General features: G+C 32.0%; 1 protein-coding gene across 1 annotated transcript in view; it reads left to right on the top strand.

Annotated features, from left to right (window-relative positions):
- The window catches only part of LOC139900918 (uncharacterized), a 29,984-nt gene extending 16,398 nt beyond the window's left edge, over nucleotides 1-13,586 (top strand). The window contains exons 3-5 of the mRNA XM_071883666.1: nucleotides 11,057-11,384; nucleotides 11,868-13,065; nucleotides 13,569-13,586. Of these exons, the coding sequence (XP_071739767.1) occupies nucleotides 11,057-11,384; nucleotides 11,868-13,065; nucleotides 13,569-13,586 (1,544 nt within the window). The remainder of the gene's footprint in view (nucleotides 1-11,056; nucleotides 11,385-11,867; nucleotides 13,066-13,568) is intronic.
- Nucleotides 13,587-15,933: the final 2,347 nt, after the last annotated feature.

Below are 15,933 nucleotides of genomic sequence, written 5' to 3'. Positions count from 1 at the left end.
GAATCTCAATATTGATACGTGAGTACTCATAATTTAACTTTTACATACTAATAGTGTATCCCTGACTAGTGCTCGAGTATATAGGATTATGCATGTTTGTACTTTTGATATTGCCTTTAGTTAGGTTATGTTGAATCCTGAATTAGTTATATATGCGACTGAGATAAGGTATAAGATATGCATGTCGTTGGAAATCTAGTGAAAAATTAAGAACTTTTCATTTAGATATCGAATGATTTCGATGAACGGATTTGAAGTTATAGTCCATCGAATTTTTGTATTATTATTAAAAATGATTATTATTATCGTCGTTCTAGTTTTATCTTATTATTATTATTATTATTATTATCTTTATCAATAAAAGGATTTATCATTAAAAAATGTTATTTTTTTTTATTATTACTATCGTTATTATCATTAAAGTTATAATTAGTATTATTATTATTATCCTATTATTATTATTATTATTATTATTATTATTATTATTATTATTATTATTATTATTATTATTATTGGTATTATTATTATTTTTATCATTATTAATATATATATCATTATTTAAAAATGGTTATTGTTATTGTTATTATTATTATTATTATTATTATTATTATTACTATATTATCATTAAGATAATTATTAGTATTATCGTTAATAATGTTATAGTAACTATCATTATTAATATTAGTGTAATTAAAACAAATATTTGTAACACCTAATTATTTTGATTACTATTATTATCATTATTACCAACACGATATAAAAGACGATTAAAAGCTATTAAACGAAACGATTAGGAAATAATGGGTAAGAGTATCATGATGAAATTAAAATATTATAAGATACTGATTTAGATAAAATTATTATTCTTATTATTTTTATCATTACTATTATTATTAAAATTATCGTTAGTATTAAAACTATCATTTTAACAAAAATTATCATTTTAATAGAAATGTCATTGTTACTATAAAATATCATTATTATTATTATTATTATTTTAAATAGAATTATTATTTTAAAGATAATATTAAAAATTATCGTAAATATTAAAGTTATCATAATTAGAATTATCGTTTTATCATAATGTCATCTTAGTAATTCTAAATATTGATATTTTTATAATAATAATTATTATTACAAAATAATACAACTTTTACTTACTATCATTATAGATATTATTTTATCAAATAAATATTTGATACAAACATATTTTACTACGTGTAATAACTTACTTTAATAATACTTATCATATTATCTTTATAATATTAAATGAACCCTATAAATTTTATTACTTAATATATATAAAAGTATATTTTATTATATAAATATAATATAAAATTTTATTTATTAATAAATAAATTATATTATTTACTCTAATAAATCTTTTAAAAATATTTAAAAATATAAAACGACGACATTTAAACTATATATTAATCATGTATAGATTTTTGGAAATTATTTTGAGTCAAATTTACTTTTGTTGACTTTTGCGTATTAGTCTCGAGCATTAGGATTGTGGTACACTATGACTTGACCAAATTTGTTAGACAAATATTGACCAACACATAAATATATATAATTAATTTAGGTTCGTGAATCCGAGGCCAACCTTGCACTTGTTCAATGACGTTATATGTATTTTTACTACGAAATACAGTATGGTGAGTTTCATTATTCCCTTTTTATATACATTTTGGGGCTGAGAATACATGCAAATGCTTTATTAACTGTTTTACAATATTTATATGCGTGAGTTTCATTTACCTTTTAACCTTTATATTTTTGGGACTGAGAATACATGCGCTTTTATAAATGTTTGACAAAATAGACACAAGTAATTGAAACTACATTCTATGGTTGAATTATCGAAATCGAATATGCCCCTTTTTATTAAAGTCTGGTAATCTAAGAATTAGGGAACAGACACCCTAATTGACGCGAATCCTAAAGATAGATCTATTGGGCCTAACAAACCCCATCCAAAGTACCGGATGCTTTAGTACTTCGAAATTATATCATGTCCGAAGGAGGATCCCGGAATGATAGGGGATATTCTTATATGTATCTAGTTAATGTCGGTTACCAGGTGTTCACCATATGAATGATTATTTTTTGTCTCTATGCATGGGACGTATATTTGTGAGAACTGGAAATGAAATTCTTGTGGTCTATTAAAATGATGGAAATAAATGATTATGATAAACTAATGAACTCACCAACCTTTTGGTTGACACTTTAAAGCATGTTTATTCTCAGGTGTTAAAGAAATCTTCCGCTGTGCATTTGCTCATTTTAAAGATATTACTTGGAGTCTTTCATAGCATATTTCGAAGAACGTTGCATTCGAATCATTGAGTTCATCAAAGATTATTATTAAATCAATTTATAGTTGGATAGTGGATATTATGAAATGGTATGCATGCCTGTCAATTTTTTGATGTAAAGAAAGATTGTCTTTTAAAAACGAATGCAATGTTTGTAAAATGTATCATATAGAGGTCAAATACCTCGCAATGTAATCAACTATTGTGAATCGTTTATAATGTATATGAACGGGTCCTTTCACCTACGCTGCCTCATATTCCGTTGTTTCTGATTAAATATGTGTTGAAGACTTTTGTGGTCGGTATATATAATACTTTTGACCCCATATAAGTAGTGCCTCCAAGTCTTTAATGCAAAAACAACCGCGCCTAATTCCAAATCATGCGTCGTATAATTTTGTTCGTGAATCTTCAATTGTCTAGACGCATAAGCAATCACCTTCATTCGTTGCATTAATACACAACCGAGACCTTGCTTTGATGCGTCACAATAAATCACAAAATCATCATTCCCTTCAGGCAATGACAATATAGGTGCCGTAGTTAGCTTTTTCTTCAATAACTGAAACGCTTTCTCTTGTTCATCATTCCATTCAAATTTCTTCCCTTTATGCGTTAATGCAGTCAAGGGTTTTGCTATTCTGGAAAAGTCTTGGATGAACCTTCTGTAGTAACCAGCTAGTCCTAAAAACTGGCGTATGTGTTTCGGAGTTTTTGGGGTTTCCCACTTTTCAACAGTTTCTATCTTTGCCGGATCCACCTTAATACCTTCTTTGTTCACTATGTGACCGAGTAATTTAACTTCTTCCAACCAAAATGCACACTTTGAAAACTTAGCGTACAATTCTTCCTTCCTCAATACTTCTAACACCTTTCTCAAATGTTCACCGTGTTCTTGGTCATTCTTTGAGTAAATAAGTATGTCATTAATGAAAACAATGACAAACTTGTCAAGGTATGGTCCACACACTCGGTTCATAAGGTCCATGAACACAACTGGTGCATTAGTTAAACCAAACGGCATGACCATAAACTCGTAATGACCGTAACGTGTTCTGAAAGCAGTCTTTGGAATATCATCTTCTTTCACTCGCATTTGATGATACCCGAAACGTAAGTCAATCTTTGAATAAACAGACGAGCCTTGTAGTTGATCAAATAAGTCGTCGATTCTTGGTAGTGGGTAGCGGTTCTTGATGGTAAGTTTGTTCAACTCTCGGTAGTCGATACACAACCTGAATGTACCATCTTTCTTCTTGACAAACAAAACAGGAGCTCCCCAAGGTGATGTGCTTGGTTGAATGAAACCACGCTCTAAAAGTTCTTGTAATTGGCTTTGCAGTTCTTTCATCTCGCTGGGTGCGAGTTAGTAAGGAGCACGAGCTATTGGTGCAGCTCCTGGTACAAGATCTATTTGAAATTCAACGGATCGATGTGGGGGTAATCCCAGTAATTCTTTCGGAAATACATCGGGAAATTCTTTTGCAATGGGAACATCACTGATGCTCTTTTCTTCAGTTTGTACTTTCTTGACGTGTGCTAGAACAGCATAGCAACCTTTTCTTATTAGTTTTTGTGCCTTCAAATTACTAATAAGATGTAGCTTCATGTTGCCCTCTTCTCCGTACACCATTAAGGGTTTTCCTTTTTCTCGTATAATGCGAATTGCATTTTTGTAACAAACGATCTCTGCTTTCACTTCTTTCAACCAGTCCATACCGATTATCATATCAAAACTCCCTAACTCTACTGGTATCAAATCAATCTTAAATGTTTCGCTAACCAGTTTAATTTCTCGATTCCGACATATATTATCTGCTGAAATTAATTTACCATTTGCTAATTCGAGTAAAAATTTACTATCCAAAGGCGTCAATGGACAACTTAATTTAGCACAAAAATCTCTACTCATATAGCTTCTATCCGCACCCGAATCAAATAAAACGTAAGCAGATTTATTGTCAATAAGAAATGTACCCGCAACAAGCTCTGGGTCTTCCTGTGCCTCTGCCGCATTAATATTGAAAACTCTTCCGCGGCCTTGTCCATTCGTGTTCTCCTAGTTCGGGCAATTTCTAATAATGTGGCCCGGGTTTTCCACATTTATAACAAACTACATTGGCATAACTTGCTCCGACACTACTTGCTCCGCCATTACTCGTTCCGACACCATTTGTTCCTTTAGTTCTATTAACCCCTGGTCCGTAGACCTCACACTTCACCGCGCTATGACCATTTCTTTTACACTTGTTGCAAAATTTGGTGCAGAACCCCGAGTGATACTTTTCACACCTTTGGCATAGCTGCTTCTGATTGTTTTTGTTGTTGCGGTTATTATTGTTGTTGGGATGATTGTTGTAGTTGCTGTTGTTGTTGTTGTTGTTGTTGTTGTTGGGCCGTTTGTTGTAGTTGCGATTGATGTTGCGATTGTTGGGATAATTGTTGCGATTATTGTTGTATTTGTTGTTGTTGTTGTATTGGTGATTCTTATCACCGTTTTCCTCCCACTTTCTTTTGACTTGCTTCACATTGGCCTCTTCAGCAGTCTGTTCTTTAATTCTTTCTTCAATCTGGTTCACTAGTTTGTGAGCCATTCTACATGCCTGTTGTATGGAGGCGGGCTCGTGTGAACTTATATCTTCTTGGATTTTTCCGGTAATCCTTTCACAAACGCGTCGATCTTCTCTTCCTCATCTTCGAATGCTCCCGGACACAATAGGCACAATTCTGTGAATCGTCTTTCGTACGTGGTAATATCAAATCCTTGGGTTCGTAACCCTCTAAGTTCTGTCTTGAGCTTATTGACCTCGGTTCTGGGACGGTACTTCTCATTCATCAAGTGCTTGAATGCTGACCACGGTAGTGCGTAAGCATCATCTTGTCCCACTTGCTCTAGATAGGTATTCCACCATGTTAACGCAGAACCTGTGAAGGTATGCGTAGCGTAATTCACTTTGTCCTCTTCAGTACACTTACTTATGGCAAACACCGATTCGACCTTCTCGGTCCACCGTTTCAATCCGATCGGTCCTTCGGTTTCATCAAATTCTAAAGGTTTGCAGGTAGTGAATTCTTTGTAGGTGCATCCTACACGATTTCCTGTACTGCTAGATCCAAGGTTATTGTTGGTATGTAGCACAGCCTGTACTGCGGCTATGTTTGAAGCTAGAAAAGTACGGAATTCCTCTTCATTCATATTCACGGTGTGTCGAGTAGTCGGTGCCGTTTCCTTCAAAATAGTCAAATGGAACAAGTTAATCATACAGAATATTAAGAGTAGTTAATAGTATTTCGTAGCATAATATGAACTCATTTATAAAAGCTTTTTCTTCATATTAGCGTTTTATAAGTTTAAATTCGGGTAGTACCTACCCGTTAAGTTCATACTTAGTAGCTAATATACAATTCAACTACTACAATTCTAAATGAAAAACTGATTATAATAATATTTCGCGTTCAAACTTTTACACAATATTTTACAAACTTACAATACCGCTTATTTTACATATAGAATGAAATATAGCACACAATAAATTTGATACAAGATGGTTGTGAAGATAATTCTAGCTAGTACACAAGTTGTTCAGCAAAGGCAATAAAGACACGTAATTCATACGTCCAGAAACAAGTCATGCATTCTGGTTTTACTAGGATTACTTCCCATCCTTGGTCTTTTGGAACATAACCGTTATGGCCGTTGATAAGACAGCGTGTTGTAACGTCATCAAAGGGACGAGGGTTACGTAATGTCCAACAGTCCCGTAACAATCTAAAAACCTCATTTCTTACCCCAATTTCCGACTTCGTCACTTGGGGGAACGTTTTGTTTAATAGTTGTAGCCCGATGTTCTTGTTCTCACTTTGGTGAGAAGCGAACATTACTAATCCGTAAGCATAACATGCTTCTTTATGTTGCAAGTTAGCCGCTTTTTCTAAATCACGAAGTCCAATATTCGGATATATTGAGTCAAAATAATTTCTTAACCCATTGCGTAAAATAGTATTTGGGTTCCCCGCAATATATGCGTCAAAGTAAACACATCGTAACTTATGGATTTCCCAATGTGATATCCCCCATCTTTCGAACGAAAGCCTTTTATAAACCAAGGCATTCTTGGAACGTTCTTCGAATGTCTTACAAACTGATCTCGCCTTAAATAGTTGTGCCGAAGAATTCTGACCGACTCTAGACAAGATTTCATCAATCATGTCTCCTGGTAGGTCTCTTAAAATATTGGGTTGTCTATCCATTTTGTGTTTTTATACTGTAAAATAGACAAGAGTTAGATTCATAAAAAAAAATACTTATTAATACAAGCAATTTTTACATATATCATAAAGCATAAGCACACTATATTACATATATTACACCACATGAATACAACTATCTTATTCCGACTCGCTTGTTTCTTCTTCTTCGGTTTTGGTTCGTTTTGCCAAGTTTCTAGGGATATATGATGTTCCCCTAATACGAGCCGTCGTTTTCTACATTGGTTTAGAAAAACCTGGTGGTTTAGAGGTTCCCGGGTCATTGTTACAACTTAAGGACTTCGGGGGTTGGCGATACATATAAAGTTCATCGGGGTTGGAATTAGATTTCTCTATTTTTATGCCCTTTCCCTTATTATTTTCTTTTGCCTTTTTAAATTCAGTTGGGGTAATTTCTATAACATCATCGGAATTCTCGTCGGAATCCGATTCATCGGAGAATTGGTAATCCTCCCAATATTTTGCTTCCTTGGCTGAAACACCATTGACCATAATTAACCTTAGTCGGTTGGTTGAGGATTTTCTTTTACTTAACCGTTTTATTATTTCCCCCACCGGTTCTATTTCTTCATCCGGTTCCGATTCTTCTTCCGGTTCCGATTCTTCTTCCGGTTCCGACTCTTCTTCCGGTTCCTCTTCGGGAACTTGTGAATCAGTCCACGAATCATTCCAATTTACATTTGACTCTTCATTATTATTAGGTGAGTCAATGGGACTTGTTCTAGAGGTAGACATCTATCACATAATATCAAACGCGTTAAGAGATTAATATATCACATAATATTCACATGTTAAAAATATATAGTTTCCAACAAAATTTGTTAAACAATCATTTTTCAAGTAAACACGGTCGAAGTCCAGACTCACTAATGCATCCTAACAAACTCGATAAGACACACTAATGCATCTAAAAGATCCTGTTTACACACGAGCATTACATAATGGTTTACAATACAAATATGTCACAACAAAATAAGTTTCTTGAATGCAGTTTTTACACAATATCATACAAGCATGGACTCCAAATCTCATCCTTATTTAAGTATGCGACAGCGGAAGCTCTTAATAATCACCTGAGAATAAACATGCTTAAAACGTCAACAAAAACGTTGGTGAGTTATAGGTTTAACATATATATATCAAATCATAATAATAGACCACAAGATTTCATATTTCAATACACATCCCATGCATAGAGATAAAAATCATTCATATGGTGAACACCTGGTAACCGACATTAACAAGATGCATATATAAGAATATCCCCATCATTCCGGGATCCTCCTTCGGACATGATATAAATTTCGAAGTACTAAAGCATCCGGTACTTTGGATGGGGTTTGTTAGGCCCAATAGATCTATCTTTAGAATTCGCGTCAATTAGGGTGTCTGTTCCCTAATTCTTAGATTACCAGACTTAATAAAAAGGGGCATATTCGATTTCGATAATTCAACCATAGAATGTAGTTTCACGTACTTGTGTCTATTTTGTAAATCATTTATAAAACCTGCATGTATTCTCATCCCAAAAATATTAGATTTTAAAAGTGGGACTATAGCTCACTTTCACAGATTTTTACTTCGTCGGGAAGTAAGACTTGATCACTGGTTGATTCACGAACCTATAACAATATATACATATATATCTAAGTATGTTAAAAATATATTTACAACACTTTTAATATATTTTGATGTTTTAAGTTTATTAAGTCAGCTGTCCTCGTTAGTAACCTACAACTAGTTGTCCACAGTTAGATGTACAGAAATAAATCGATAAATATTATCTTGAATCAATCCACGACCCAGTGTATATGTATCTCAGTATTGATCACAACTCAAACTATATATATTTTGGAATCAACCTCAACCCTGTATAGCTAACTCCAACATTCACATATAGAGTGTCTATGGTTGTTCCGAAATATATATAGATGTATCGACATGATAGGTCGAAACATTGTATACGTGTCTATGGTATCTCAAGATTACATAATATACAATACAAGTTGATTAAGTTATGGTTGGAATAGATTTGTTACCAATTTTCACGTAGCTAAAATGAGAAAAATTATCCAATCTTGTTTTACCCATAACTTCTTCATTTTAAATCCGTTTTGAGTGAATCAAATTGCTATGGTTTCATATTGAACTCTATTTTATGAATCTAAACAGAAAAATATAGGTTTATAGTCGGAAAAATAAATTACAAGTCATTTTTGTAAAGGTAGTCATTTCAGTCGAAAGAACGACGTCTAGATGACCATTTTAGAAAACATACTTCCACTTTGAGTTTAACCATAATTTTTGGATATAGTTTCATGTTCATAATAAAAATCATTTTCTCAGAATAACAACTTTTAAATCAAAGTTTATCATAGTTTTTAATTAACTAACCCAAAACAGCCCGCGGTGTTACTACGACGGCGTAAATCCGGTTTTACGGTGTTTTTCGTGTTTCCAGGTTTTAAATCATTAAGTTAGAATATCATATAGATATAGAACATGTGTTTAGTTGATTTTAAAAGTCAAGTTAGAAGGATTAACTTTTGTTTGCGAATAAGTTTAGAATTAACTAAACTATGTTCTAGTGATTACAAGTTTAAACCTTCGAATAAGATAGCTTTATATGTATGAATCGAATGATGTTATGAACATCATTACTACCTTAAGTTCCTTGGATAAACCTACTAAAAAAGAGAAAAATAGATCTAGCTTCATCGGATCCTTGGATGGCTCGAAGTTCCTGAAGCAGAATCATGACACGAAAACAAGTTCAAGTAAGATCATCACTTGAAATAAGATTGTTATAGTTTTAGAAATTGAACCAAAGTTTGAATATGATTATTACCTTGTTTTAGAATGATAACCTACTGTAAGAAACAAAGATTTCTTGAGGTTGGATGATCACCTTACAAGATTGGAAGTGAGCTAGTAAACTTGAAAGTATTCTTGATTTTATGTAACTAGAACTTGTAGAATTTATGAAGAACACTTAGAACTTGAAGATAGAACTTGAGAGAGATCAATTAGATGAAGAAAATTGAAGAATGAAACTGTTTGTAGGTGTTTTTGGTCATTGGTGTATGGATTAGATATAAAGGATATGTAATTTTGTTTTCATGTAAATAAGTCATGAATGATTACTCATATTTTTGTAATTTTATGAGATATTTCATGCTAGTTGCGAAATGATGGTTCCCACATGTGTTAGGTGACTCACATGGGCTGCTAAGAGCTGATCATTGGAGTGTATATACCAATAGTACATACATCTAAAAGCTGTGTATTGTACGAGTACGAATACGGGTGCATACGAGTAGAATTGTTGATGAAACTGAACGAGGATGTAATTGTAAGCATTTTTGTTAAGTAGAAGTATTTTGATAAGTGTATTGAAGTCTTTCAAAAGTGTATAAATACATATTAAAACACTACATGTATATACATTTTAACTGAGTCGTTAAGTCATCGTTAGTCGTTACATGTAAGTGTTGTTTTGAAACCTTTAGGTTAACGATCTTGTTAAATGTTGTTAACCCAATGTTTATAATATCAAATGAGATTTTAAATTATTATATTATCATGATATTATCATGTATGAATATCTCTTAATATGATATATATATATATACATTAAATGTCTTTACAACGATAATCGTTACATATATGTCTCGTTTAAAAATCATTAAGTTAGTAGTCTTGTTTTTACATATGTAGTTCATTGTTAATATACTTAATGATATGTTTACTTATCATAGTATCATGTTAACTATATATATATATCCGTATATATGTCATCATATAGTTTTTACAAGTTTTAACGTTCGTGAATCACCGGTCAACTTGGGTGGTCAATTGTCTATATGAAACATATTTCAATTAATCAAGTCTTAACTAGTTTGATTGCTTAACATGTTGGAAACATTTAATCATGTAAATATCAATCTCAATTAATATATATAAACATGGAAAAGTTCGGGTCACTACATTTATGAACCAACCAAGTGTTGAAGATGAAGTTGTCTATCCGGACAAAGGTGAATCGTTGGTCATACGGCGTGCACTAAATGCTACTGTTAACAGTCAGGTGGACGAACACTCCTGGCTACGGAATAACATATTTCACACTAAAGTTACTACCAAGGGGAAGGTTTGTAGTATGACAATCGACGGCTGAAGTTGTGAAAACGTTGTCTCTACTGAAATGGTCGATAAGTTGGGGCTCAAACCAGTCGCACATCCTGAACCTTATAAATTGACTTGGTTGCGGAAAGGTAATCACGTGACAGTTAACCAGCGATGTTTAGTTCAATTTTCAATTGGGAAGAGGTATAACGATGAAGTGTGGTGTGAAGTCATTCCTATGGACGCATGCCACGTTTCGTTGGGACACCCGTGGCAGTTCGATTGACGCACCAAACATGATGGGTTTAAAAACACATATACGTTTCAAAAAAATGGAGTAAATATTACACTTGCGCCACTTGATACTCGACACACACCTCCTGATGATCCTAGCCTTTTCATGAATCACAATGAGCTTCTCACTGCTACTCGCGCCACTTCAATCATTTTTGCTTTGGTTGTTGAAGAAGCAAATGAAGAGGTCAGTGACATACCCATAGAAGTGCAAGCGTTGTTAGAAGAATTTTCGAATGTACTGCCAACCGAAATTCCTGCGGGCCTACTTTTAATGTGCGATATCCAGCATTGTATTGATTTCATCCCGGGCTCGGCTATCCCTAAAAAACCCGCCTACCGTATGAACCCCGCCGAGTTTCAAGAACTTCGGTGACAGGTGACAGAGTTATTAGAAAAGGGACTTATACGGGAAAGCATGTCGCCGTGTGCAGTCCCGGCATTGCTCGTTCCTAAAGAAGGTGGTACTTTTTGGATGTGTATAGATAGTAGAGCAGTTAATAAAATCACCATCAAGTACCGCTTTCCAATCCCTCGTTTTGATGACTTGCTCGATCAACTCTATGGTTCCACCGTTTTTTCCAAAATAGATTTGAATAGCGGGTATCATCAAATTCGAATGCTCCCCGGTGATGAGTGGAAAACAGCGTTTAAAACTCGGGATGGCTTATATGAGTGGATGGTGATGCTTTTCGGTTTGTCGAACGCACCGAGCACGTTTATGCGTTTAATGAATCAAGTCTTCAAGGATTTTATCGGTAAATTTTTGGTCGTTTATTTCGACGACATACACATCCACAGTGTCACAATGGAGGAGCACCTGCAACATCTTTGAAAAGTTTTTTATGTGCTCAGGGAACAAAAACTTTATGCCAACTCAAAAAAGTGTCATTTCCTAACCAACGAGGTAACATTTTTTGGCTACATTATTTCTGAAAGTGATATTCGCATGGACCCGGTAAAGATAGATGCGATTTTACAATGGCCCATTCCGAAGAACCTTCATGACACTCGAAGCTTCCATGGCCTCGCTTCTTTCTATCTCCGTTTCATCAAGAATTTCAGCATCATCATCGCACCCGTCACCGAGTGTATGAAGGGTGGCAAATTCCTTTGGACAGACGCAGCCACTAATGCATTTAATGACCCAAAATCTAAGGTAACTCAAGCTCCTGTCCTTGCTCTACCTAATTTTAATGACGTTTTCCAGGTTGAGTGTGATGCCTCAGGTGTTGGAATCGGGGGCGTGTTAAGCCAAAATTGTCGCCCGATTGCATACTTTAGTGAAAAGCTAAATGAAGTTAGACGTCGGTATTCTACATATGATAGAGAATTCTATGCTATCGTTCGATGCTTGAGGACATGGCGTCACTATCTATTTCCATATGAGTTTGTGTTGTATTCAGACCACGAGTCACTGAAGTATATCCACGGACAGCACAAACTAAGTCCGCGACATGCTAAGTGGGTTGAAACTTTGCAAGCCTACTCGTTTGTCATTAAGCACAAGGCTGGAACTCAAAATCAAGTTGTCGACGCATTGAGTAGACGACACCTTCTACTTTCCACTGTTCGAACAAAAGTACAGGGATTTGACACTTGGAGATCTTTATACAAAGATGACCCTGACTTTCACCAAATTTGGGCTAAATGTACACAGGGAACTTACTTGAATTTTTCTATGCATGATGGGTTCCTTTTTTGTGGGTTGACACTTTGCATCCCGAGAGGTTCCCTACGGGAAGCTATTATCATTGAGAGCCATGATGGCGGATTAGTAGGCCACATCGGCCTAAATAAAACATTGGCATTAATACGTGGGCATTTTTTCTGGCCGCACATGGAGCTGGACGTTAATCGCATGGTTACTAGGTGTCGAGTTTGTCACATAGCAAAACTGCAGGGGTCAAATGTCGGGTTATATCTTCCTTTGCCTGTACCGGTGAAACCGTGGGAAGATGTTAGTCTTGACTTTGTAATGGGCTTGCCGCGAACCCAACGTAACAAGGATTCAGTTATGGTTGTCGTTGATAGATTCTCTAAGATGGCACATGTGATGACCCGGGAATTTCGGACCAAATTTAAACTTGAATCTTATATGGTTTCGACACGATAAGCAAAGTCTGTTAAGTTGAGTCTAGAAAAATATTTTGAACTGTTTCATGAAATCATTTGACCATGACTATTCCCGACGATTCACGAACGATTGCTTGTAAATATATGTACATGTATATATATAATAACTTGAATTAAATTAATAAACTATTATATATATATATATATATATATATATATATATATATATTACTTGTATATATATATATTGTTATAATAAATTTAATTACTTAACATATATAATTAATATATTCATTTGTGTAATAAAACTTGCTATTTAAAACTCTTTATATATAGAAAGAGAATATATTAAAAATAATTGATTTCGAACTTAATTAATAAAAATCAGCAATACTCGGTTGATGTTTTGTTAGTTTTAATATAGATATGGTACATGTTTATGATGGATTAAAATAAAAGTTGAACTGTAAATCGATTCAGGAGATTTTAGATTGTTAAATGTATTTTTACCTTTTTAAGTTTAAATATTAGTACTCTGTACATATAAATCGAAACAGAAAATAAATAATTTTTGAACCTTTTTTATTAGGTTTCAACTAGTTAAGGAGTGAAATAATTAATTATATTTAATCTAAAAATTTTTGAGTTATTTTTTAGAAACACTTTTATGTATTAACTGTTTAGCAATGGACACGATATTATATCCAGTTGATAGTGTCGGCAGAATTGCATTTTGATATTTGCACGTTGTTGTTTATGGCCTTTGTTTTCTTCTTCTTTCACTTTTTGACTAAAGTTGCAATTATTATTATTTTTATTAATTATTAATTAGTATAATTATATATGATATATACATATACATACTTACATAATATATAGATAACATATAGAAAGATAGAAATTTAATTATTATTATTATTCTTATTATTATCTATTATTATTATTATTATTATTATTATTATTATTATTATTATTATTATTATTATTATTATTATTATTATTATTATTATTATTATTATCAAAATTATCATTTGGGTTATTATTAACAACAACATATGATTATCAATATATTTTCAAGCTATTATTATTATATATCTTATTATTAATAAATAATGTAATTATTAATTAGTATTAATATTATTAATAATGTAATTATTAATTATTAAAAATTAAATACATAAACTATATAAAAGAAAAAGGTACGTAATTGGTTGCAATCCACATCAAACTGTAATGGAGTTGTTTCCTTGTCACTAATCTTATAATAAGAATCGAATACAAGCAGATACATCCAAATTCGGTTATCAATCGACTTCCATTTTATTTTTTTATCCATTTTCTGAACAATGGTCTGTCGACCATCCTTTATTGTGAATAATTGATTCCATTCAGTGTTAATTAGTTCATATAACCTGTTATCGTCAACTATAACCCATACATTACAATCACATGCCTTGATTGATCGAATTAAATAGAAAATATTATGAAAAACAGTAGACTGTCCCTGTTTCATCTTCATTCGTCAATTTGATCGATTCTTAAATAGATTTCAAAATTTGTTAATGAAGTATTGTTAGAAAGATTTCGTTTAAACTAACTGCAAGGTTGCAGGTTCCAATTTTCCATAACAAGTCCAAATTTTTAAAGTCAAAGATCATATGAAAAAGTCAACAGATTCTTCTTCTTTCGAATTCGTAAGTTATATGTTATTTCTGTATCAATTGAGGGTTCAAACAGTTTCTAAAAAGGATTATAAACCATTTTCATGTAGAGATCATAACCCAATACTGCTTGGATTTTAAAATCGAATTAATTGTTCATCGTGTTCTTCATAAAAAAATATTACAGTATATTTCTTTTTTAATTTCTCTCAGTTTTAAGCAATTCTAAAAAAAAACAACCAATTGATTTCTGTTTCATTTTGATATTTTAAAAACAACATTGTATTTATTATTACATGGTCTTGATCTCTGGTCGATTTAATATTAAGAAGGAAGAAGATGAATAGGGACAGAGTTAATACGGGTTAAATAATGATAGTTGGGGTTACAAATCAGAAAAATAATTCAGAGTAGCTGGTTTGATCATTTGAATGGTGAACGAGTGGTCTCGGGTTCGAGTCCCACATGGTGCATTTCTTTTTACTTGAAGTTTTCAAGGGTATACACACTTTCTTTTACTTTTATTATTATTATTTTGATTATTACTATTATTGTTATGATTATTATTATTAGTTATTAAAGTTATAATTATGATTATAAATTGTTATTCTTACTAGTATTATTATTATTAAAGGTATTACTAATAGTACTAGTATTATCATTATAATTATTAGTATCACCATTATAATTATTATTATTATTAACATTAATATTATTAATCTTATCATTTAGGTAGTATCATTATTATTATTATTATTATGTTTATTAATGTTATCATTATTCTTAATTAATATCAGTATTAGTATCACTTTTAAGCATTAGCACTATTAACCTAATTATAATAAATATTACTAAACTTTTCATTACCATTATTATAAGATTTATTAATAAAACTATCATTAATATTATTATTAGGAGAATCATTAAAATTATTATCATTATTATTAATACTAGTATTCTCATTATTATCATTACTATCATTATAATCACTACTAATATTATTCTAGTATTGTTATAATTACTATTTTTTAACAAACAAATGAAATATATATATATATATATATATATATATATATATATATATATATATATATATATATATATATATATATATATATATATATATATATATATATATATATATATATATATATATATATATATATATATATATAATATAACAT

This window comes from Rutidosis leptorrhynchoides, chromosome 3 (genome assembly GCF_046630445.1).
Source record: "Rutidosis leptorrhynchoides isolate AG116_Rl617_1_P2 chromosome 3, CSIRO_AGI_Rlap_v1, whole genome shotgun sequence".
Taxonomy (NCBI): Eukaryota; Viridiplantae; Streptophyta; class Magnoliopsida; order Asterales; family Asteraceae; genus Rutidosis; species Rutidosis leptorrhynchoides.
This window is presented reverse-complemented; position numbering and strand designations above follow the sequence as displayed.